This window comes from Somniosus microcephalus, chromosome 1, assembly GCF_052327205.1.
Source record: "Somniosus microcephalus isolate GS21.2 chromosome 1, FLI_Smic_1.0, whole genome shotgun sequence".
NCBI lineage: Eukaryota > Metazoa > Chordata > Chondrichthyes > Squaliformes > Somniosidae > Somniosus > Somniosus microcephalus.
The window spans coordinates 190,596,489-190,621,298 of NC_140987.1; the positions used below are offsets into that span (position 1 = coordinate 190,596,489).

Below are 24,810 nucleotides of genomic sequence, written 5' to 3' on the forward strand. Positions count from 1 at the left end.
TGGTATCCGCAGCCATGTTGGCAGCAAGCTAAGCCTGCATTACAGAAGTCTGAGTTTCCACTGCAGCACTCAGACGTTGGGTGGCCTCTGCTTGTGCTGCAGTGGAAGCTGAGACATCGGCCATGGTTGTGTCCACAAGTGTGCAAACAGAGTTGACCACCACTTCCATGCTGGAAAAGATGGGCTCCAAACTCTGCGCAAAGCCTTTGGCCAAGTTGGTGCCAGACTCCTCCATGCTCCTTGACATTGGACGCAGGCTTTCTGGCAGGCTTCCCAATGCACCAACCATTTCATATCCATCAGCCTTCGTCTGTAGCCTGCCCCATCGAAGTGCTCAACTGAATCCTGTGCAGCAGAACCCGTGTGCGACTTTGCCCTCCAGGGATCTGGCACCTGCGCTACCCTTTTCCCCTGCCCTGGCTGCAGGCCATTCATATCCGGCATCTCACCACGTGCAGATCCCGCATCTAAACTGTCCTCTAAATTATGTGGTGTGCCAGTATCTGAGCTGGTGGCTGCGAGTGTGAAATCAAGTGACGGTGTGTCTTCATCTTCACTATCTTCCTGCTCTTACACCACTGCCTGACCAGGTTGCATTTCTTGGGTATCTGAAAGGAGAAAGGCACAAGGGTAGGGTTGCGGTGCGGGGAGGGGGTAAAGTAAGAGGTGCATGCTTACAACATCTGCAACTTTTAAATCAAAAGACATTATGGGATGAGGGGGAAGTGGGATGTGAGAAGTAGCATTAGGTATGAGGATACTGTCATCTTTGATGGTTTCCGCCCCGCCGCTGGCCACGGGCTCCATGATGACCGCTCCAATGATGGCGAGCACCATCTCCTCCATTTGGGTAAGTCATGCAGGCGCACCTATCCCCCGCCGGTTAGCTCTTGCTGCTCCGGTTTTGTGCCAACTTATCCTGCAAGAGAGAGGGAAGTGTGTCAGTGAGTGTGGTGCAATGTTTTTGGGTGACATGCCTGTCCTGGTTAAACAGCTGACAGTGCGTGCAAGCTGTGAGATGTGGGTGTGAGGCTTGCATCAATGGTAAGTGTGTGAAGGTGAGGTGAAGCTATGAATGTGAGGTATGAGTCATGTTTGGTAGAGATTGTTGGTAGGTAAGTGATGGGGGTGTGGTACGTTGAACATTGTATGAGACTGGTGGTGCAGATGGTGGGATATGGCATTTGAAGATGAATTCAGTGACCTTGACCACTCGTGTGAGGTCATTGAACTTCTTGCAGTACTGCACCCAGGTCCTCGGGGCTTGAATCCTGGCATTGACTGCCATGGCTACCTGCTCCCACTGCCTTCACAAAGTTTGTCTGGAGGGCCTTCTGGCCCCCTGTGGATAGAGGACCTCTCTCCTCCTTTCCACCTCCTGCACCAAGGCCTCCAGTACAATGTCTGACAACCTTGGAGCATGCTCTCTCCCCTGTTGCACCATTTGTCACTCTTCTTGCCGGTCAACAACAACAACAATAACTTGTATTTATATAGCACATAACATAGTAAAATGTCCCAAGGCGCGTCACAGAAGTATTATAAGACAAAAAAAAATTGACACCAAGCCACATAAGGAGAAATTAGGGCAGGTGACCAAAAGCTTGGTCAAAGAGATAGGTTTTAAGGAGCGTCTTAAAGGAGGAAAGAGAGGTAGCGAGGCGGAGAGGGTTAGGCAGGGAATTCCAGAGCTTAGGACCTAGGCAGCAGAAGGCACGGCCACCAATGGTTGAGCGATTATAATCAGGGATGCTTAAGAGGCCAGAATTAGAAGAGCGCAGATATCTCGGGGGGTTGTGGGGCTGAAGGAGATTACAGAGATAGGGAGGGGTGAGGCCATGGAGGGATTTGAAAACAAGGATGAGAATTTTGAAATTGAGGCGCTGCTTAACCGGGAGCCAATGTAGGTCAGCGAGCACTGGGGTGATGGGTGAACGAGACTTGGTGCGAGTTAGGACATGGGCATCCGAGTTTTAGATCACCTCAAGTTTACGTAGGGTAGAATGTGGGAGGCCAGCCAGGAGTGGGTTGGAATAGTCAAGTCTAGAGGTAACAAAGGCATGGATGAGTGTTTCAGCAATGGATGAGCTGAGGCAAGGGTGGAGACAGGCGATGTTATGGAGGTGGAAATAGGTGGTCTTAGTTATGTCACAGATGTGTGGTCAGAAGCTCATTTCAGGGTCAAATATGACACCAAGATTGCGACCAGTGTGGTTCAGCCTCAGACAGATGTTGGGGAGAGGGATGGATTCAGTGGCTAGGGAATGGAGTTTGTGGCGGGGACTGAAAACAATTGCTTTAGTCTTCCCAATATTTAATTGGGAAAAATTTCTGCTCATCCAGAACTAGATGTCGGACAAGCTGTCTGACAAGTTAGACACCGTGGAGGGGGCGAGAGAAGTGATGGTGAGGTAGAGCTGGGTGTCATCGGCGTACATGTGGAAACTAATGCTGTATTTTCGGATGATGTCGCCAAGGGGCAGCATGTAGATGAGATATAGGAGGGGGCCAAGGATAGATCCTTGAGGGACACCAGAGGTAACGATGGAGGAGCGGGAAGAGAAGCTGTTGCAGGTGATTCTCTGGCTACGATTAGATAGATAAGAATGGAACCAGGTGAGTGCAGTCCCACCCAGCTGGATGACAGTGGAGAGGCGTTGGATAAGGATGGAGTGGTCAACTGTGCCAAAGGCTGCAGACAAGTCAAGAAGGGCGAGGAGGGATAGTTTGCCTTTGTCACAGTCACATTGGATGACATTTGAGACTTTAATGAGAGCTGTTTCGGTAGCAGGGTCAGAAACCTGATTGGAGGGATTCAAACATGGAGTTGCGGGAAAGATGGGCACGGATTTGGGAGGTGACAACACTTTCAAGGACTTTGGAGAGGAAAGGGTGGTTGGAGATGGGGTGGTAGTTTGCAAGGACAGAGGGCTCAAGGGTTGTTTTTTTGAGGAGAGAGGTGATGATGTCAGACTCTCTTCCCCAAACAATTCCAGCACCTGCACCAACCAGAATGCAACTCCCCTTTAAGAGATGCGAGCTAGCTTTAAGTAGTGCAGGCTAGCCTTAACTCATGCTAGCCTGTCACAAAATTGGCCCCCTGCTCAGGTGTGCAGCCACTCAACAGCGCGGTTAGCACTAGCTGCATGCTGCCAGCATGTTAATCAGCAGGCTGCACGAAGTTGGCATGCCACCTGCATCGGATGCAGCTGGTGCGGATTAATCGAACATCGCGATCCCCGCGTCCGTTGTCAGGGACTATTGAATTTAGCCCCCTAGGTGTTTTAGTGTCTGAGTGCTTCAGAATTCTGGCACAGAATTCATAGTGGGGCATCTGATTCTGCAGATGTAAACCAGTTACTCACTTGTGTGGCATCATTATGCTACTTTTTATAGAAACTGCAGTCTAAAAGGAGGCCATCTGTTCTATCCTTCCAGTGCTATCTCTACAACTCAAGTTATCTATTCCAATTCCAATTCCTTGCACTTTCCCTATATCCACTTATATTTTCAAATACTTATTGTTATGGGAGATAGAAACATAGAGGGGAGAGAGGAGAGGTTAGATATTGCTGTCAGTGATGTTAACACACTCGTATCAAATTTGTCTCTCCACTATTTTAACTAAAGGATTAGCTCATAAAACCCTTGTTAATGCCTCTGCTAAAATAGCAGAGAGACAGATTTGAACGAGTGTGTTAAGTGTTCACACAATAACAATGCTAACAGTAACTTTCAGGCTATATCTATATGTTATTAAGTGTATTGATTTACTAATTTACATTTTCTTTACTTTGCTTTGTTTGACTAGTTCCACAAGAACAGATCAAGGAGGTAAGGAACTTATATCTCACTGCCGATCAACTTAGATGCCTTTCCCAGCTGATGAAAATTCTGCTTCATCTGGAAAAGCGAATGGAGGAACTAGCTTCAGAGGTCTTTTTGGGAAACTCTTCCACACAGCAAGGCAGAAATGTTCGAGGTAAAGCTTATCTAATAGGTTTAGAATGATTTGTTTTCCTTATTTCAGTTCACGGAATTATAACATTTTTATTTATATTTTGTGGGAGTATGGTTTCCTTTGCGTCCCCCCTAGTTTTCCTCGCCTGTGCACTATTGTGGCTCAGAGTACGGGTGGGTGGCCTAATCTGATTCAACCATTGGGGTGAAGGGGAGCAGTGCTCAAACATGTTGTGCCACTATGCTGTGCAACACTATAATAAATATCTTTAATTATACAGATTGCCCCCCACCCCCAGAAGGTACAGTAACTTTGAAATCACAGTGGTTGTGGCAGGACTGTTGGAAGAAATCTGGGACAGTCTTACTGTATAATTTTGAAAGCTAAAATACTGAAATGTACACAACATTATTTTGTTGCATACCTAAGCATACTTGCCAACTATTCAGATTTGTGTCTAGATTACAGATTTGCAAACGTTTTGTGCATATTTTTAAAAAGTGCATTGCAAGTATTTAAAACCATTTATTATATATTAAAGGTGCTGAATAGGTCTGACATTCTGTCTTAAAAACCATTGAAAATTCTTATGTTAGGCTTTGTCAATTGGAAAACCCATTTAAAAATTGTCAGCATTTACCTGCAGTACCAGGTAGGTAAAGCTGTGATAAGCCCTCACACTGTTAAAAGATCTGTCATGTTATATTAGCTGCAGAACATACCACCAATGTAGTATTGTAGCACTGTGAGTGAACGTGAAGTCCTACTCCAAAGCAAATGTGTGACTTTGCACCATTGGTTTTACTCTCAGTAAAGTCACATAATCAGTTAAGCGAAAGGTAAGTAGTTATTTTTTAAGATGCATACATTTTGAACAATGACTAAAACTCAATGTAGTTGTTGCATAGACATAAACTTCCCACAATTTTTCGGAAAAGCACCTTGACGATCCTTCCATAGCTCTCTTGAAAAGATGTGACCTGGCTGTTGCCCAAACTTCATAGGAAAGGAAAATCGAGCGGGGTGCATAACTGGCAGAAGATCCATAATCGCCCGTTTTATGCCATCGCCCCCAAAACCAGCCATGCCCACAGATCGAATTAATCACCATAGCGAGTTTCTGCTAATTGTGCCCGTTTGTCGGCCTTCGAGGAGGCTCTTAAAATTAAGCTTTTTTTAGGCGCAAGGATACTAATAGACACCTTTTAAAAGCTTTTAAATATTAAAAAGTAATTAATTTACTAAGAAACTGACCACTGTACACCAATGAAACCAGTAAATGGTTCTGTATAGTTTTTTGAAGTTGTTTTCAGTTATTTAAAATCACAGGTGGTGGACTAGACATACTTATTAAAAAAGCTTATTTTTTATGATAAACTCATTTTCAGTCTGTATTAATAAAATTGCACCAGGTTACCACTCTTAAATATATCAAGTAATATTTTTTAATGCAAGGAAAGAAAACAATTACGTTCTAAAACACTGCCCAATTGCACTGGTTCACGGAAGATTTTAGGTTCGGCGATATGCAAATGAGTTTGAGAGAAAACTTGACCGAAACGGAAACTCTACCCCACTGTTTAGAATGAAAAGTCTTTAAAGTTGTTAGATTATTTTTCAAATCAAATGCAAAATCAGTTTCTTACTTGACTGAAATAAACAATAAAGGAAATTATATTTGTACATATTGAGTCTAGTTTGTTCAGATTGCATGATATCCATGACCTGTAGTATGGCAATATCTACACCAGTGCAATGGTATTATCTGTGTTAGGAGTGCTAAAGAAGACCCGAGAAAACATTGATGTGCCATCAGAGATGAACAAAACCAATATCCAAGCTGAGCAGTTATTACTTGTGACTGAGGTAATCTAATCTTTGTTAACTTCTCTGTGCTTGATGCCAGTGTTTACTATAAGCATTTCTTTGTTCTTAAAATCTTGAAATTGACAGTCAGAAAGTCACCAGCAGTCTTAAGTCTCACTTTCAGCAGACAATAGACTCAAAAGAATGACCCCAGAAAACTGTTGTTCTTTAATAAAATGGCACTGTTGCTTGATAACACATCCACAGAATTGGCCAGCAGTGTTTTTACGGAAGAGAATGACTCTCCAGTATATTATAAAGTAAACATTAGCTGCAGTTTTATAGTAGAGTACCAAAATATGTACTGTTTGATTTTGTGAGTTATTTCTTATATATAATGATGATGCCCAGAACAACACTGGTACTGTTAGTTTTACTGGAGTCCATGGGTTAATTTTATAATCCTATGTCTGGCTGAGCAGTTTTCACTGGTTGCACAATATTTATAATGGCATAATTTTTACGTGCTAATATCGTGAGTTTCATGCTTTGAAACAATCCATATTTGCAATCAGTGACGGATCTCATTTGCTTCATTCTTTTAATTCTGTTGTGCACAGTTAAGACTTATCAAAAACTTACTTTAAAACATTGGGGCAGAGTTTTGTCTCATTATCTCTCCATTTACGCCTGTAAATGGGACTGTAACGGGACGAAAATATTTTTTAAATGGCAGATGCAAAATTCGGATCTGTAGCGCCCATTTTTTGGGTGCGACAAGTGCCCTTAGCGCTCCAAAATGGCATCCACGGCGCGAGGCGAATCGTGCCGGACACCATATTGGTGAGGGCGTTAGCGTGCACCCAGTCAATGCCCGCTGGAAGTATGCAAAGCAGGCAGCTCATGACGTCAGTGAACGTGTAATGCTGATTTGATGCCAGCACTGCCATTTTGGAGCTCAACGCTCCAGCTAACACCCTCTCTTAAGCTCACTCAGTTGAACACGTGTTCAGTATCAGGAAGGACCCTCCCACCAGTGCTATTTAAAGGGATCATCAACAATGTTCAGGCAGTCTGAGCATGCATGGTAGCAAGCTGTCCTTGCATGACAGCAGTCTGAGATTCAACTGCTTCACTCAGACGTTGGGTGGCTTCAGCTTGTGCTCCAATGAAAGCTGAGAAATTGACTCTCAGACGCTGCATCATGGTTGGGTCCACAAGTGTGCTATTGGAGTTAGCCACCACTTCCATGCTGGAAAGGATGGGCTCCAAGCTCTGCTCAAATTGAGCTCTGTGCCAAGTTTGTGCCAGACTCCTCCATGCTCCTTGACTTTAGACGCAGGCTTTCTGGCAGGTTTCCCAATGCACCAAGCATTTCAGTGTGCACACCCATCAGCGATCTTCTGTAGCCTGCCCCATCGAAGTGCTCATCTGAGTCCTCTGCAGCAGAACTCGTGTGCTGGCACCTGCGCTATCCTTGCCCCCTGCCCTGGCTGCAGGCCACTCGTGGCCTGTGTCTCACCACGTGCAGATTCCGCCTCTATGCTATCCTCTAAATTATGCGCAATGTCAGTATCTGAACTGGTAGCTGCGAGTGTGAAATCGAGTAAATGTGTGTCTTCATCTTCACTATCTTCCTGCTCTTACACCACTGCCTGGCCAGTTTGCATTTTATTGGCTATCTGAAAGGAAAAAGACACAAGAGTACGGTTGTGGTGAGGGGAGTGGGAAAGCAGGAGGTGCATGCTTACACCATCTGCAGCTTGTAAATCAGAAGAGATTGTGGGATGAGGGGGAAGTAGGATGTGAGAAGGAGGATTAGGTATGAGGATACCGGCATCTTTCAGCCCCACTGCTGGCCACGGCCTCAGCAATGGCCAGCCTAATAATGGCCAGCACCATCTCCTCCACAGAGGTTAGGAGAGGCAGGCGTGCCCGTCCCCCGCTGATTAGTTCCTGCTGCCTCCAGTTGTGCGCCACCTTGTCCTACAAGAGAGAGGGAAGTTTTTGAGTGAGTGTCATGCAATCTGTTTGGGTGATTTGGCTGTCATTTTTGAATAGCTGGCAGTGTCTGCAAGCTGTGAGATGTGGGTGCGAGGCTTGCAGCAGTGCTAAGTGTGTGACGGTGAGGTGTAGCTATGAGTGTTAGGTATGAGTCCTGATTAATACAGATTGTTGGTAGGTGAGTGATGGGGGTGTGGTGCATTGAGCAATGTCTAAAACTAGTGGTGCAGTTGGTAGGATATGGCATTTGAAGATGCATTCACTGACCTTGCTCACTTGCGTGAGGTAATTGAACTTCTTGCGGCACTGCAAACAGATTATCGGGGCTTGACTCCTGGCATTGACCGCCACAGCTATTTGCTCCCGTTGCCTTCTGAACGTGTGTCTGGAGGGCCTCCTAACTCCGTGGATACAACATATCTTCCCTCCTTTCCACCTCTTCCACCAAGGCCTCCAGTGCAGCAACGAAAAAGCTTGGAGCCCGCTCTCTTCCCTGTTGTGCCATTCCTCACTCATTCCCAGATCAGAATCTCTTTAACCACGACTCCCAGCACCTGCTCCAGCCACAGTGCACCTCCCCTTTAAGAGATGCAGGCTAGCTTTAAGTAGTGCAGGCTAGCTTTAAGTAGCACGAGTGTGGTACGATTTTGGGCCCACTGCTGATGCATGCAGCCGAACAGCAGCACAATTAGTGCTGGCTGCACACTGCAATCATGTTAATCAGCAGGCTGCTCGAAATTGGCGTCCTGTGGCATCGGAAGCAACGGGCGCGGCTTAATTGCACATCGCGATCCCCGCACCTGTTTTTGGGGGCTATCGAATTTAGCCTCCGCCAACTTTCCTCTGGAGATCTGCCCGTTCTGATTTCCATGAGGACCCCGATCTAGGCGGCCAGTGCTCCCGCCAGAAACTAACTGGGGCCTAATGGTTATATTTAAATAGGAGTCAAATGGTGCAGTTAAGACCTCAACATGGTTTTCATGTCATTCAGTACTGCCACCACTACTTCATCAGCCCAACTACAAATCAAAAACAGCAACAAGCTGGCATTGCATTACTTTTTGCAGCGAAAGTCGCTACAACTCTGAAATTCTTTGCCTTAGCTCTGTCCAGGCTGCAACAAGGATATCGGCAACATCAGTCAGCCAGCAGGTCACGCTTACATTAAGCAGGTGACTGATGTCATACACAACTGGAAACAGCAATATAGGGCTCTGGGGTTTTGCGCAGACTGTAGGCTAACCCCACGCGCAGGTCCAATCAATGTAACCACATCGCCCTGCAGACTCCTTCAGACGAGCCCACTGCTTTCACAATTCCACTCTTGAGGCTCTTCCCAGGCTCAAGGAAAGAGAAAGGTAAAAAAAATGTAAGCTCCTATTGGAGCCATTCGTCTTTTAATGCAGCATTTTGTATAGAGGGGGGATTCCCGGTTCTGCCCCAAATTCCTGTCTCCCAAGCGGAACTCTCCTTTTCCTGCCTCCTCCAACCCTGGAATTTCAGCCTCTAAGTTTTAAAAGTGATGGATAGGAGACGGGAAATGATGAACAGCAGAAGGAGTTTCAGGGATTTGGGTTATAAGTTTATACGGAGATACACCCAGATTGATAATGCCATGACACGTGCCCCCGAGGTGAATCTTATTCATGCTAGCGTTACTTCATAAATACTAGTAATTGTTAATAGCAATAGAGGTCAGATTTTGGGTGAATTTGATGATCTTTGTCAGTAAAAATGAAGGTACAGTATTACTTTGGAATGATTAAGTAGAAACATAGGCCTAGAAATTGGGTATAGCCTCGCTTGAGGCGTTAGAACTGGCGAAGCGCTAAGTTTATAGCCAGACGAAAGTTATCGCTGCCTGGCGAGATATTGGGTTGCATCGCCCCCAAAGGGTCTTGAGGCGCTAATTCAGCCGTTGCACGGTGCTCTTAAGGCGCAAAAGTTCAGGCGTTACTCAATATCGACGCGGACGGGCGCAGCGCAGGTGATCTCAATTACGGGAAACCAAGAGACCTCCAGGCGCCAGCCGGCTCTTAAAGGGGTGGGTCAGTCAGCCTGAGCTTCAACACCCAACACCCTGTAGGCCTCAGATTCGGCGCTCGCCCTTGTCTGGCGGTACAAAGTTGTTCAGCATGGAGAAGGTTAGACAGAGAGCAGAGCGCTTCAGCGCTGAGGCTCTGGACCACTTGGTGGCTGCAGTTGAGCGCCGTCGAGAGGTCCTGTATCCGGATAATGGCAAGAGGCCGAATCAGAAGGCTTACCGACGATCTTGGAGGGAGGTTGCTGTGAGGGTCAACTCCAGCAGCATGGCGACCAGGACCCCTGTTCAGTGCAGGAAGAAATTCAACGACTTCACACAGATCGTTAGGGTGAGTGATGGTTTAGCAATCTTCTGATTCCCTCCATCTGCAGCTGACTTTGGGCACCCTGCTGCAATGATGCCCCAATGGCCATCTGTCAGCATGCACCCATGGCCCTTTCTGGGCACACACATGGACAGATGTCTCAAGGCCTCATGTAAGGGCTCTTGCACCATGGGGGGCATGCGATGATCTCTCAAGGCCTCATGTAAGAGCTCTTGCACCATGGTGGGCATGCGATGATCTCTCAAGGCCTCATGTTACAGAACTTCCCCTTCTTTCCCCTGCAGTCCAAACTGGCCATGATCCGAAAGGAGCAGTGTCGAACCGGTGGCGGACCTCCACAAGTGGTCACTCTGACGGATCTGGAGGAGAGAGTGCACCAGATACTTGGAGGACGTCTGTCTGGTCCTGTGACCACTGCATCTGCCGACCCCATTACCGACAGCGAGGGTAAGACTCTCACCTTTTTCACCTGTTGCCTTCCACTTGGTCCCCCCGCCAGCATGCATCCTCAGTGTGCAGCCATGTCAGAGCCTTGCCGCAATCTGGCATGCCTTTCAGCAAAGCTGTCCTTTTGCTAAAGCCACTCTTCCACCTCCCACTTTCAGATGAAGCAGCACCAACTCCGGCTCAACGCGCTGAAGCTGCCAGTGCCACCGGAGGCGAGGACCAGGAGGAATCCAGACCAGCCGTTGCAGAATCCGGGGAGCTGACACATCTACAGACTGGGGATAGTAGTCCCCTGGAGGGGAGGGGGGTGGGTGCTCTGAGGATGAACCAGTTGCCAGACCAAGCGGCATGCAGCAACGCACGGGGGATAGGCAAGTTCGGCCACCGTCTCCCCGGAGGGCAAGGCAGGTCGTGATGACTGCTGCACAGAGTGCAGATGAGGTCCGTCGCCTGGCTGAGATGAGCAAACAGGCCCGGGTCAGACACACGGAGCTGATGGCTGCAGTGGAGAAGATGCCTGAGTCAATAGATTCATTGGCTAAGAGTATGTTGGACTTCGGGGCACCAATGGAGAGGACTCTCCAGGGCTTTGGGGCAACAATGGACAGGACTCTGCAGGTGTTCGGGGCAACAATGGACAGGTCTATCCAGGGCTTCGGGGCAACAATGGACAGGACTATCCAGGGCTTCGGCCCAACAATGGAGAGGACTGTCCACGGCTTTGAGTCGGCTATGGAAAGGACTGTTCAGGGCTTCGGACAATCCCTGGAAAGGTCTGTGCAGGGCTTGTCCGAGGCAGTGGAGCGGTCGGCACCTGGCTTGTTCGAAGCACTGGCACCTGGCACACAGGTCCTCACTGTTGCCACGCAGTCACTTGCTGGGCTCCTCCACAGCCAGATTGACGCAACGCGATCTCTCACTGCAGCCACCCTCTCTGCAGCAGACAGGATCACCCCGGGCCCTTCCACTCCCGTACAAGGCCAGGAATCAGTGGAGCATGCGATTGTGGCGGTAGAGCCGACCCGCTCCCCTCAGATAGCCAGTGTGTCGTCCGACCATGGTGCAGGTGTCCTCTCTCGGCAGGAGACCACTGCACATGCCAGCGCTGGGACGCCTGCATTGCAGCTGCCACCACCTGCAGGCCACACTGCTTCCAGCCATGGTCCCATCAAGCATCCTGCGTCCGCACCCTCCAAGCCCAGAGGTCGGCCAGGCCGTCCCTCAGGGGCTTCTGCGCTTCCAGACAGTCAGCAGGCATCCCCCAGCCTTGAGGCCGCCACTGGGGTCCAATTACGTCAGAGCAGCAGGGAGGGAAGGGGCCGGACGCAAAAGAGAAGTCGTTCTCCCTCACGGGGCCAGTTGTAGAATGAGGTACTGAGACGTTTGTTTGTCCAAATGCAAGGACACCCTCACCTGTTGTTATATTTGCAGAAGGTTTGTGGAGTTTTGCGGCTTTGCCGAACAGTTCACAGTTATTTTGAAAGTTATGGTTTCTGTTGACATTACGTTGTTTAGCTGTAATGAAAACTTTTGTGCCAATAAACAGAAGTTTCAATGTGGCATGGTGCATGTGACTAGTTTCAGTGATGCTGGCATTCAGAGGCCCTCAAACATCCAAAGTGCGCATGAGTTAAGACTCTCATCATTCCGCCACAGGGGTCTCGACACGAGTCCAGATGAGCCTCTGACGTATGGCCCTTCCACTTTCAGCAGCCCTTCCATCTTCCTCCTCCTCTTCCTCCTCCTCCGCCTCCTCCTCATCCTCCTCCTCCTCCTCCACCTGCTCTTCCTCCTCCTCCTCCTCCTCCGCCTGCTCTTCCTCCTCCTCCTCCTCCGCCTGCTCTTCCTCCTCCTCCTCCTCCTCCGCCTCCTCCTCCTCCGCCTCCTCCTCCTCCTCCTCCGCCTGCTCTTCCTCCTCCTCCTCCTCCGCCTGCTCTTCCTCCTCCGCCTCCTCCTCCTCCTCCTCCGCCTGCTCTTCCTCCTCCTCCGCCTGCTCTTCCTCCTCCTCCTCCTCCGCCTCCTCCTCATGCTCCTCCGCCTGCTCTTCCTCCTCCTCCTCCGCCTCCTCCTCCTCCTCCTCCTGCTCTTCCTCCTCCTCCTCCTCATCCTCATACTCCTCCTCCTCCGCCTCCTCCTCCTCCTCCTCCGCCTGCTCTTCCTCCTCCTCATCCTCATACTCCTCCTCCTCCGCCTGCTCTGCTGGTCGTTGAGGGACAGCTAGAATTGGCTGTGTGCGTCGAATCGCCAAGTTGTGGAGCATGCAGCAGACGACGACGATGTGTCCCACTTGCTGCGCCGAGTACTGCAGGGATCCCCCCGAATCTTCCAGACATTGGAGACGCTTTTTTACAACACCAATAGTGTGCTGTTTACTGTGCCTGGTCGCCTGATGGCCGCTGCTGATCAGCTCCTCTGCTGGGGTGTCGGCCACACGGAGTGTTGTCATCAGCCATGGCCAGAGAGGATAGCCCTTGTCCCCAGTAAGCCAACCTTGTCTTCGAGGCAGCCCCTCAAAAAGGTAACAAACTGAGGTCAGCCGCAGGATAAAGGCATCGTGGCTGCACCCTGGGAAATGCGCGGTGACTGCCATGATGATTTGGCGGTAGTCGCAGACCAGCTGCATGTTGAGGGAGTGCAACCCCTTGCGGCTGCGGAAGTCCTAAGGATGATGGCATGGCGCCCTCAAAGCCAAGTGTGTGCTGTCACTCGCCCCCTGCACCATGGGGAAGTCCGCAATAGAAGCGACACCCTGCGCGCCCTCCGCCTGCTTGTGCAGGGTCCGAGGGAAGGTAATGAATTGACGCCTTCGCCTATAAAGGGCTTCTGTAACTTGCCGGATGCAACAGTGGACTGCAACCTGAGCGACAGTTGCAATGTCCCCAATGGCTGACTGAAAGGATCCGTTAGCATAAAAATGGAGTCCATCAGTCAGTTTAGCCATCACGGACAGAGAGGTTCTGCAGCGTTCACGCGGCTGCAGATCATGACCAAACAGGTGGCACAGATCAGTAACAATGTCCCTCCAGAATCGGAGCCTTCCCAAACACTGCCCCTCCGACATGTCAAGGCTTGTCACCTGCTGCCTAAAGACCCTCGCAGCTTCCCGTCGGATTGGCCAACCTCCATTGGCCCTCCTCCTTCTGGCCAATCCCGGCCCTCTCTCCCGCCTTCTCTCTGCCCCTTCACAGTGTTGGGCAGTGTTGGCCCTCCAAACAAGCTCTCATTCCGATGCCAGTTGGTCAAAAGGCTTTGAGGTGTAGTGCTGCAAGTGCTTTGGACAGGTTTGAAGGACCCAAGTACTGTAAAGCTACATTCCCAGAACTCCGCTCCACATTAGCTCACCAACTCTCTCTGGCAACGATCACAATGAGCAGGCCAAGTGGCAGAAGAATCTGCACTAAAGCTGTCCCCTTTAAATAGCGCCCCCCTACTCCAAGAAGGGCCTGTTAGCCCTCCCTCGAACTGTCACTAATAGCGCTGGGTGCTAAGGCTCCGGGCGCCACCCAATATGCGCTCAGGCGCTCCTAGAAGGCGTTGCACACTGAAATGACGTCATGAACTGCTTGCGCTCGCGGGCACGCGCAAACACTTAGCGCAGGCGCTAAATGTAAAGTCAATATCTGAGTTGTCGCTATCTTTATAGCACCCGCCCCAACATAGGGCATCGCCCCAATTCTAGGCCTCTTTAGGCGCTCAGCGCCGGTGCTACCAACCCAATTTCTAGGCCATAATTTGAAATCATATGAACCTGAACCTTTTACCTCTAAATTTTCCTAGTTTTTATTCTTGATTTCAGATTTATTGGGCTCGATATTCAGGCTTGGAGGTGTGCGGGGGATTAACATCGCAAAACCTGGCGGGCGGGACCCCCCCCGTCGCCTGGTTCCCGACTCCGAGCAATTTTAACTCAGGCGTGTCTGATGGTCCCGACTCCGTCCCGCATCCAACAGGCGGGACTGGTCTTTAAGGCCCTTAATAACCACTATATGGCCTCTATAATCCTATTTTAAAAGGCCCTTGCAAATTTAACCCTTTTCCCACGTAAAACACGCCTGGTGGGAAACACGAATGTGAAACCTGGCGGGAGCACTATTGGATTGCTGACTATCAACTGCAGGTCAACCATTAAAGAGGAGATTTGATCAGCCATCATTTGCAGGTGGCAGGACTTAGTGGTCTCAGGTCTGGGGCAACTTTTACAAGGCTTAACCACACCTGTGGAAAGTTGGAGCCTCACACCCATCTCCAGTGTGGCCTCCTGGGAAACCCCTCTCGCCACCTTCACTCAGCGCTTCCTCAACGGAGGCATATACCAGAAGCATGGGAGCCATTTATTTCCTTCCCATCTGGGCATTAGAGGAGCTCGAGCACCAGCCGCGGCACCAGCAGAACCAGGAACAACAGCAGCACCAGCAGCAGCAGCAGGAGCGCCAGGCTGCTGTTCACCCACCTGAGGCTGCACAGGCCAGAAGGGGCCAGCGCCTGGAAGCCCGTCGGCGCAGGACATACCCCCCAAACAGGGTCTACAGACGCAGGGTCACCTATCTCAACATGTCTGAGCAGCAGTGCCAAAGGCGGCTCCGACTTTCGCGAGAGGTAGTGACTGACATCTGCGCAATGCTACAGCAAGACCTGCTGCCCAGAGGACCAGGTGGACAAGCATTACCTGTGGCCGTCAAAGTCACCACCGCACTCAACTTTTTTGCCTCAGGCTCATTCCAGGGATCAGCAGCAGACATCAGCAGCATCTCCCAGGCGGCTGCACACACTTGCATCACGCAGGTAACCGATGCCCTCTTTGCCCTCGCGCACAATCACATCCATTTCACCAAGGATTGAGCAAGTGTCACGGCGTGAGCGGTTGGATTAGCTCATCTGGCAGGCTTTCCAAGGGTGCAGGACATCGTTGACTGCACACATGTGGCCCTTACGGCACCCCATCGCAATCCAGGTATTTTTGTCAACTGCAAGGGCTTCCACTCCCTTAACGTTCAGCTGGTGTGTGACCACAAGAAGGAAATTTTGCATGTTTGTGCCATGTACCCTGGCAGTTTCCATGACTCCTTCATACTGCACCGGTCTAGTGTGCCTCCGCTATTCAGTCCACCAGATCAACTTAACAGATGGCTACTTGGAGACAAGGGCTATCCCCTGAGGACGTGGCTGATGACGCTGTTGAGGAGACCATCCAACGAAGCTGAGGAGAGCTACAACTCCAGCCACATGTCCACCAGAACCATAATCGAGCAAACCATCGGTTTGCTGAAGATGCGCTTCAGATGCCTGGATAGATCAGGTGGAGCCCTGCAGTACTCAACAGCCAGTGTCTCCAGAATCGTCATGGCTTGCTGTGCACTTCACAACATGGCACAGCGTCGTGGCTTGCAGATTCCTGAGGACCAAGTGGCTTCTCACATATCCTCCTCAGATGAGGAGGAGGAGGAGGAGGAGTGCAAAAACGAACATCCTGCAGAGGCCCATCAACCAGCGGCAGCATTACGCGAGAACATTGCTGCCCGGGATGCAAGGAACGCACTCATCCTGGCCAGATTTGCTTAGCCTAGTCAATCAAACACCTTTGCCTCACAGCTTCTTACCAGAGCATTGACAATGGCCAAGAACCAGAGGATTCCTAGCACTCCGACCACCATACTGACAGTTGCAAGTATTCCTAAGGCCTCAACGTGAAAGTCCCAATAGCGAAATGACAGACACCACAACTGCAACATTTGCCATCAGAATTTTTATGTACAATTACGACATGATGGCATTTTTAGACTAAACACAAAATTCCACCCAAGTGACTATCCTTGTGACTACTTGTGCTTTATCTTCCTCTTACGTGTGCTCCTACGTAGTGCTTCCCCTGTGGCTTCAGCAGATGTGGAGGCGCCTTGCTCACTTTCCTGCTGTTCCTGTCTCGACACCTTTGGCGGGCGTCCTCTGGGGTTGCAAGCCTGTGAGGGCTCGCCAACAGTCTGCTGCTCCTGCGGCTGTGTAGGGGTTGAGACGTCTATCTCACTTGGGTGTGGACTCCGGTGGGGCTCTGACCGAGGGCTCTGCAGTGGCATGGAAGTGTGAGCGCTTGGAGAGGAGTCCCCGCTTCCTTTAGGTATGCCACCAACCTCCCTCTCATGGGTCAGGTCCCCCTCAGCGCCTCCAATGGCTGGAGAGCTCCTTGCTGCACATCAGGGGGGCCATGGGGACCTGTATCTGCAATGGCAGTCCTACTCAGAAGGACTTCCATGAAGGTCTGGTTTCTCTGTTCAGTAGATGCCCATCGCTCCTCAAGAGATGTCATTCTATTCTGAACAATGACCATGTTTTCCATACCCTGGCGACTAAGCTCCTCCATGGCCGTAGCCCTCCTCTCCTCTACCATAGCCATCCTCTCCTGTACGGTAGCCAGCCTTACCATGGAGGTAGCAATCGTTTCCACAGAGGTAGCCATCCTTTCCGTGGTGATGCGTTCATGCGCCAATGACTCCACAAAGGCTCTGCTCATGTTCGCTATGGACTCCTCCATTTGCTCCACACTCGCAGCGACCCTAGAGACAAAACCTTCCAGAGACTCCTGCATCTGTGCCTGGAGTTCCATCACCTCTGCTCTTATGGATGGACCCAGAGGCAGAGGGGCGACATGCTGCTGAGCCGAGCTGGCAGAGTCCTGCGCCCTCCGACTAGGACTCTCCACTGCTGTCCCTGCCTCCACAATCTACTGATGCTCACTTGTGAGCTGTGATACACCAGGTGACAACACTACTCTATGTCCCGAAAGCCCCACCGAGGTGTGAGTGTCTGTGCTGGTGCTGGGTGCGCTGAATTATGCTGAAGCTGCGCCCTCAGAGGTTGCAGATTCCTCTGAGGAGTCTGGCTGCTCAGCTTCTTCTTCCTGGCTAGTGGGGACGGATGCTTGTGATGGTCCTGTGGGGGAGTAAAGGAAAGAGTCAGAGATGTGATGCAAAGGCTACACGCACATAGCTTTTTGCAGATGCTCATAAGTCCATCTGTTACAGCTTCACAATCATTATCAGCGACTCATGCAATGTCAAAGAGAGAGATGGGAAACTTTTCTGTCACCAGTTTGCTGTGTTGTACCCGTCTGTCCGTCCCCCACACGTGAATCATCCTCAATGCCCATAATTTCCAGGGCGGCCTCCTCCCAGGGGGTCAGGTAGGCTAATGAGGCTGTCCCTCCTCCTGTCCTGGCTCGCTCTCTCTTGTTGTGAGCTCTCTTTTCCTGCAATGAGGGAGACAAGTGGAGGTTGAGTGAGAATGAAGGAGGGAGTGTAGAGATTGCATAGCATAGATACTTAGAATGAGACAAAGATGGAGTGAGGTTGCAAGACCAAGGGCCTCCCTGTGTGTTGTCAGTTGTGTTCAAAGCATCAGAGTGATAGGGAGTGTGAGGACTGCATGGTGGAATAGTTCTGTGAATGTGAGTATAGAGAGAGAGGGAATGGGTAAGGGTGCATGGATGTCAGTGTCAAGTGGGATGTGGAGGAAGAGATTGCTAAAGCTGAGTGCTGGTGAGGAAAGGCAATGGGGATCAGATTGAGGGTGATGGGAAATTCATATTCACTTTTCCAGTGCGCTGAAGGTCATGAAATCTTTTCCTGCACTGTATCCAGGTTCTGCGGGTGACTCCCAAGGAGTTGACCTCCTCAGCCACCTGTATCCACACAGCCTTGGTCTGAGTGGGAGGCCTCTTCCTCCCTGATGAAGGGAAGAGCACCTCCCTGTTGGCCCTAGCCCCATCCACTAATGCCTGCAGTGCCACCTCGTCAAAGTGAGGAGCTGATCTGGCCCTCCCACTTGTCATTTTTGCTGCAGCTCCCTCACACTGCACAGTCAAGAAGCTTGGCAGTCTGCAGAAGAAGCATGACTTGCTGTGGACCTTAAATGCAGCAGCAATGATGACGTAATCGGAGGGGACTTTCAGTCATGAAAAACCCATTTGCAAAGGCTTCCCACACGCTGGAAATCAATTGGCCAATTATGTTAAAATTGCATCAATCACCCACATCCATTTAGATTCGTGTGGGAAACACGAAATTCGGATAACATGACGCCAACCCGCACCTGAGTTAAAATCCAGCCCATTGTATTTGTGTATCATTTGCACGTTTTTTTTTTAAATTGTATTTTCTACTACAGTATTTAACTGTGACTGTATTGCTTGTTTATATTGTAGTCTGTTTCTCTTGAATTTGACTGGAGAAATGCTTTTAAGGGCCTAGCACCTTCTGCAGCCCATTGCATGAAAGTGGTAATTGAAAATGCATGTTCAAGATGCCTTCAGCAAGAAACAAATCAGTACACCTCAAGTAAAAGATTGGCAACATGCATTCAGCCAGTGGAAGCTACGTGGGATCAGTGCATGGAGGAAGAGCAACCCAAAAAAGTCGCAAAGGTAATACCAGCATAACGGAATATTGACGTACTCAGTAAAAAATGTGAGGTATAATAGAAGCACGTCACAAACAGTTCATACAGCAGCCATAATATTCAAGAGTTTGAATAACTACCATTTTCAAAAGAATGTAAAAATGCACAAAAGCCAATAAAGCCATTTGGCCTGTTAAGCCCTTTCCACCCGCAGATCATGCAGTCTGCTCTTCAAGGGCTTTAGACAGTTTCTCCCCATGATCCAAAGATAAATCAAGAAAATCTTCAGAATTTCTATCTAACTTTACGTCATGTATTATGCATCCTAACCCTATTGTCTTCCATATTCCTTCAGGTCAGGTGTATCATGCTCCACACAGCATTCAGCTATGTCGATATATATATATTGTTATAACCCACAATCTCATCCCTAAACAAAAAAGAATCTAGCCCTTTTTTAAAGGTGTTAATCAACACACATATGCACTACTCATGATCAATGCTACAAAATAAAAGAAGGCATGCCAGGGAGAACAGTTACACCAGAGCCAAATTAACCAGATTCATCATTATGCCACCAACCATATCTGCAAGTCTTGGTACACCTCTGTGGCAGTTACAGTGGAATACTGGCTCTGTAGGCTGCAAGTCAGCATGAAGCATATTGCAGACCTGTGCCATCTGCTGTAAGGACACCTGCAGCTAACTACACCATAGGGATTCCTCTGTCATTGACAGTGAACATCAGCTCATTCCTCAACAATTTTGCCTCACATCTTTCCTGGTTAGCATAAGGATCATCTGCATTCTGAGCCATTGTGCTGCCAACACATGCATCAAACACATGGCTGATGCATAAATCAACATGGCCAACCCTTTCATCTTCTTTCTCACTGAATAGCAGGAGCAGTATGACACAACCGTCCAATGCAACTGCACTGTTAAATTTCCCAAAGTAGAGGGAAATGGCAGCCATCTGCCCATCCTGTAATCCACCTTGTTTGTCAGTAAGTGACCATGCATCATAGGAATATAAGAACATAAGAAATAAAAACAGGAGTAGGCCATTCCGACCTTCGAGCCTGCTCTGCCATTGAGTAAGATCATGGCTGATCTTCTATCTCAACTCCATCTTCCCACACTATCCCTATATCCCTTGGTTCCCTTAGTATCCAAAAATCTATCAATCTCTGTCTTGAATACACTCAACGACCGAGCATCCACAGCCATCTGGGATAGAGAATTCCAAAAATTGACCACCCTCTGAGTGAAGAAATTTCTACTCATCTCAGTCCTAAATGGCCGACTCCTTATTCTGAGACTGTGACCCCTAGTTCTAGACTCCGCAGCCAGGGAAACATCCTCCCTGCATCTACTCTGTCAAGCCCTATAAGAATTTTGTATGTTTCAATGAGATCACCTCTCATTCTTCTAAACTATAGGCCTAGTCTACTCAATTTCTCCCCCATCCCAGGAACCAGTCTGGTGAACCTTCGTTGCACTCCCTCTATGGCAAGTATATGCTTCCTTCGGTAAGGAGATGAAAACTGTACACAATACTCCAGGTGTGGTCTCACCAGGGCCCTATATAATTGCAGTAATAAAGGCCAACATACCATTACCATCGCCGAATTCCCCACCATCAATATCCTGGGGTTCACCATTGACCAGAAACTAAACTGGACCAGCCACATAAATACTGTAGCAACAAGAGCAGGTCAGAGGCTGGGTATTCTGCGGCGAGTGTCTCACCTCCTGACTCCCCAAAGCCTTTCCACCATCTACAAGGCACAAGTAAGGAGTGTGATGGAATACTCTCCACTTGCCTGGATGAGTGCAGCTCCAGCAACACTCAAGAAGCTTGACACCATCCAAGACAAAGCAGCCCGCTTGATTGGCACCCCTTCCACCATCTTAAACATTCACTCCCTCCACCACCAGTGTACTGTGGCTGCAGTGTGTACCATCTACAAGATGCACTACCGCAACTCGCCAAGGCTTCTTCGCAGCACTTCCCAAACCCGCGACCTCTACCACCTAGAAGGACAAGGGCAGCAGGCGCATGGGAACACCACCACTTCCAAGTTCCCCTCCAAGGCACACACCATCCTGACTTGGAAGTATATCGCCGTTCCCTCATCGTTGCTGGGTCAAAATCCTGGAATTCCCTCCCTAACAGCACTGTGGGAGCACCTTCACCACGCAGACTGCAGCGGTTCAAGAAGGCGGCTTACCATCACCTTCTCAAGGGCAACTAGGGATGGGCAATAAATGCTGGCCTTGCCAGCGATGCCCACATCCCATGAACGAATTTAAAAAAAATACCATTTGCTTTCCCAATTGCCTGCATGTTAACTTTCAGTGATTCGTGTACAAGGACACCCTGGTCCCTCTGAACACCAACATTTCCCAACCTCTCACCATTTAAAAAATACTCTGCTTTTCTATTTTTCCTACCACATTATATTCCTTTTGCCATGTTCTTGCCCACTCACTTAGCCTGTCTATATCCCCTTGAAGCCTCCTTGCATCTTCTTCACAACTTACTTTCCCACCCAGCTTTGTAACATCAGCAAACTTGGACATATTACATTTGGTCACCTCATCAAAATCATTGATGTAGATTGTGAATAGCTGAGGCCCCAGCACTGATCCTTGCAGTACCCCAGTAGTTACAGCCTGCCAACCTGAAAATGACCCGCTTATTCCTACTCTCTGTTTTCTGTCCGTTAACCAATCCTCAGTCCATGCTAGTATATTACCCCCAATCCCATGAGCCCTAATTTTGTTTAATAACCTCTTGTGTGGCACCTTATTGAATGCCTTCTGAAAATCCAAATACACCACACCCACTGGTTCCCCCTTATCTATTCTGCTAGTTACAACCTCACAAAACTCTTAGCAGATTTGTCAAACACGATTTTCCTTTCATAAATCCGTGTTGACTGCCCAATCCTATTATTATTTTCTAAGTGTCTTGTTACCACATCCTTAACAATAGATTCTAGCATTTCCCTACTACTGATGTCAGGCTAACTGGTCTGTAGTTCCCCGTTTTCTCTCTCCCTCCTTTCTTAAATAATGGAGTTACTTTTGCTACCTTCCAATCCGTCGGAACCGTTCTAGAATCTGTGGAATTTTGGAAAATGACAACCAATGCATGCACTATCTCTATAACCACCTCTTTCAAAACCCTACGATGTAGGCCATCAGTCCCATTAATTTCTCAGGGACTATTTATTTACTGGTACTAATTTTATTTCAGTTCCTCATTCTCGCTAGAGCCTTGGTTCTCCACTATTTCCGGGAAGTTTTTTGCGTCTTCTTCCGTGAAGACAGACACACAGGCCGGAATTTTGCCGGCACTCTGAGGGCAAGTTTGGAGGTGGGTCTGCTGTTAGAATAGCAAAGGTTGACAGTGGGTAGGAAAACCACTGTCAACCCACCTGCATGCGAGTTTCCCAGGTGTCGGGTCTGTCAGCGGAGAACTGACCCGACACCAAGCGGCGGGGTAGACAATTGAGCACATTAAATGGCTTGTTAAGAGCCAATTTAATGGTATTATGAGGCTTCCTTCCAATTTTACGTGCTCCCCCACGGGTTACCCGCTGCTCGGGGAACACGCCAGCTCACCCTGGCGTGAGTTGAGTCTGCTCTGATGTAGCTGATAAGCTGACAGCTGCAGAAGTAGTGCAAAGGTTGCCATGTTGCAGATGGTCAGTTTCAGAGCGCAGAAACTGTTGGTTACTCCATTTGTAATACATATAGAGATTTATTTAGCTTGCAAGTGTTTAGAGCCAACTGTATGTCCAGCGCCACCTCATTGGAACAACCTCTCTCACCTTGGCAGATCACTTGTCATCTCATCTGCAACTGCCATCTATTGCAGCAACATTGGTGCCCTTGAAAAAATCAGACCTTGGTCCTCTGAATCCTTCCACGATCCGCCCCAACACCAACACCACCAGGCACACCAAAATCACCAACAACATCACCAACCTTCTCCACCATCACCTGATGCTGCACAGGACACATGGCATCAGCCCCTGACAACATTGCTGCCTGGGAGGCCAGCGATGGCATCATCATGGCCAGATTAACTTCACTTGATGCTGTAAATCCTGGCTGCCGCATGGTGCGCCAGGTTGACGCCATCCCACACCAGCACTGTAAAGCATCCCTTTAATGTCCAAGCCATTCCATGCACACTCATCACTATAGCGGGGGAAGTTACGTCTCAACATTCACTGGAACTCAGTAAGATATTTCTCAAGGTGCGCACAAATCTGTCCAATAAGGGGCAGCGTTGAAAATATAGATTTCTCTGTATGACAACACATTACCAGAAACTTCACATAGACATTGGCTAAACCTCTCAAGTGCCTACCCTTGCAAGTTGTTAGTTGGTATGCTTGCAGTAGGATGAGGGTGAGTGTGAGGGGTGGCTAGTGAGATGGGGAAGTGATAAAGTAGATAGGGATGGGTGGAGGTACAAGGTAAGTTGGTGTGAGTAAGGATATGCAGGAGAAGGTTATGGAAGGCAGAATGATGGGGATGTGTTGAGTGGCACAGCAGGGTGAGGTTGAGTGTGGCTTTGCAGTAACGTTTCGTGATCCACTGAGATCATTGAAAGTTTGGCGGCACTACAGCCAGGGACCCCTGACAACATCCCTGCTTTTGCCCTCCTGTGCAATGTGCAACCAGGTTGCATTGGTGTCCTGGGGAGGTCTCTTCTGCCCTTGGAAGGGAAGAGAACCTCCCTGCGTGCTGTGACTCCCTCCATAAACATATGGAGGGAGTGATTGGAGAGCCTGGGTACAAGCGTCCACCTTTATGCAGTGCTTGTCAATGTTTGCAGCACCTAAATGCTGTCACACACTGACAGAACAACTGTCAAACTTAATATGGCCATGGTCATTTTAAGGAAACCGGCTGATGACGTGTCATCATATGATGTCATCAGACCTGCTTCCTGTTAATTGGCCGGGCCAATCAAGGGAAAATCCCTTTGACATAGCGGCTGCAGCCGGGAGCAGGACCGGCATCCAGCAACCCGCTATCCCGACAGCACTGAGAAAATCCACACCAAAGTATTTGTTTAATTTCTCAGCCATTTCCTTATTCTCCATTATAATTTCTCCTGTCTCAGCCTGTAAGGGACCCACATTTACTTTCACTAATCTTTTCCTATTTACATACCTATAGAAGCTTTTACAGTCTGTTTTTATGTCTCGCTAGTTTACTCTCACATTCTATTTTCCCTTTCTTTATCAATTTCTTGGTCCTCCTTTGCTGAATTCTAAAATCCTCCCAGTGCTCAGGCTTACTACTCTTTTTGGTAACAGTATAAGCCTCTTCCTTTGATCTAATACTATCTTTAACTTCTCTTGTTAGCCATGGTTGGACCACTTTTCCTGTGGGGTTTTTGTGCCTTAAAGGAAGGTATATTAGTTGTAAATTATGTATTAATTCTTTAAATGCTAAGCATTGCTTCTCTACCGTCATACCTTTTAATGTAGTTTCTCAATCTACCTTAGCCAACTCGCCACTCATACCAATGTAGTTTGCTTTGTTGAGATTTAAGACCCTAGTTTCGGATTTAACTAAATCACTTTCAAACTCAATATAAAATTCTATCATTTAATGGCCACTCTGCCCCTTTACTACTAGGTTATTAATTAACCCTTTCTCATTGCACAATACTAGATCTAAAATAGCCGTGTCTCTTGCTAGTTTACTCTCATATTCTATTTTCTCTCTTTATCAATTTGTTAGTCATCCTTTGCTGAATTCTAAAATCCTCCCAATCCTCAGGCCTACTACTCTTTTTAGCAA

At 48.7% G+C, this 24,810-nt stretch overlaps 1 protein-coding gene across 2 annotated transcripts in view; it reads left to right on the forward strand.

Moving 5' to 3' along the window:
• Nucleotides 1-24,810, forward strand: part of kiaa0825 (KIAA0825 ortholog) — a 755,168-nt gene that overhangs the window by 208,071 nt on the left and 522,287 nt on the right. Inside the window, exons 5-7 of one of the 2 annotated variants that reach the window (XM_085988737.1) lie at nucleotides 3,812-3,982; nucleotides 5,736-5,827; nucleotides 18,782-19,000. In XM_085988737.1, coding sequence (XP_085844863.1) covers nucleotides 3,812-3,982; nucleotides 5,736-5,827; nucleotides 18,782-19,000 — 482 coding nt within the window. The remainder of the gene's footprint in view (nucleotides 1-3,811; nucleotides 3,983-5,735; nucleotides 5,828-18,781; nucleotides 19,001-24,810) is intronic. The other variant, XM_085988745.1, reaches the window with a different exon arrangement.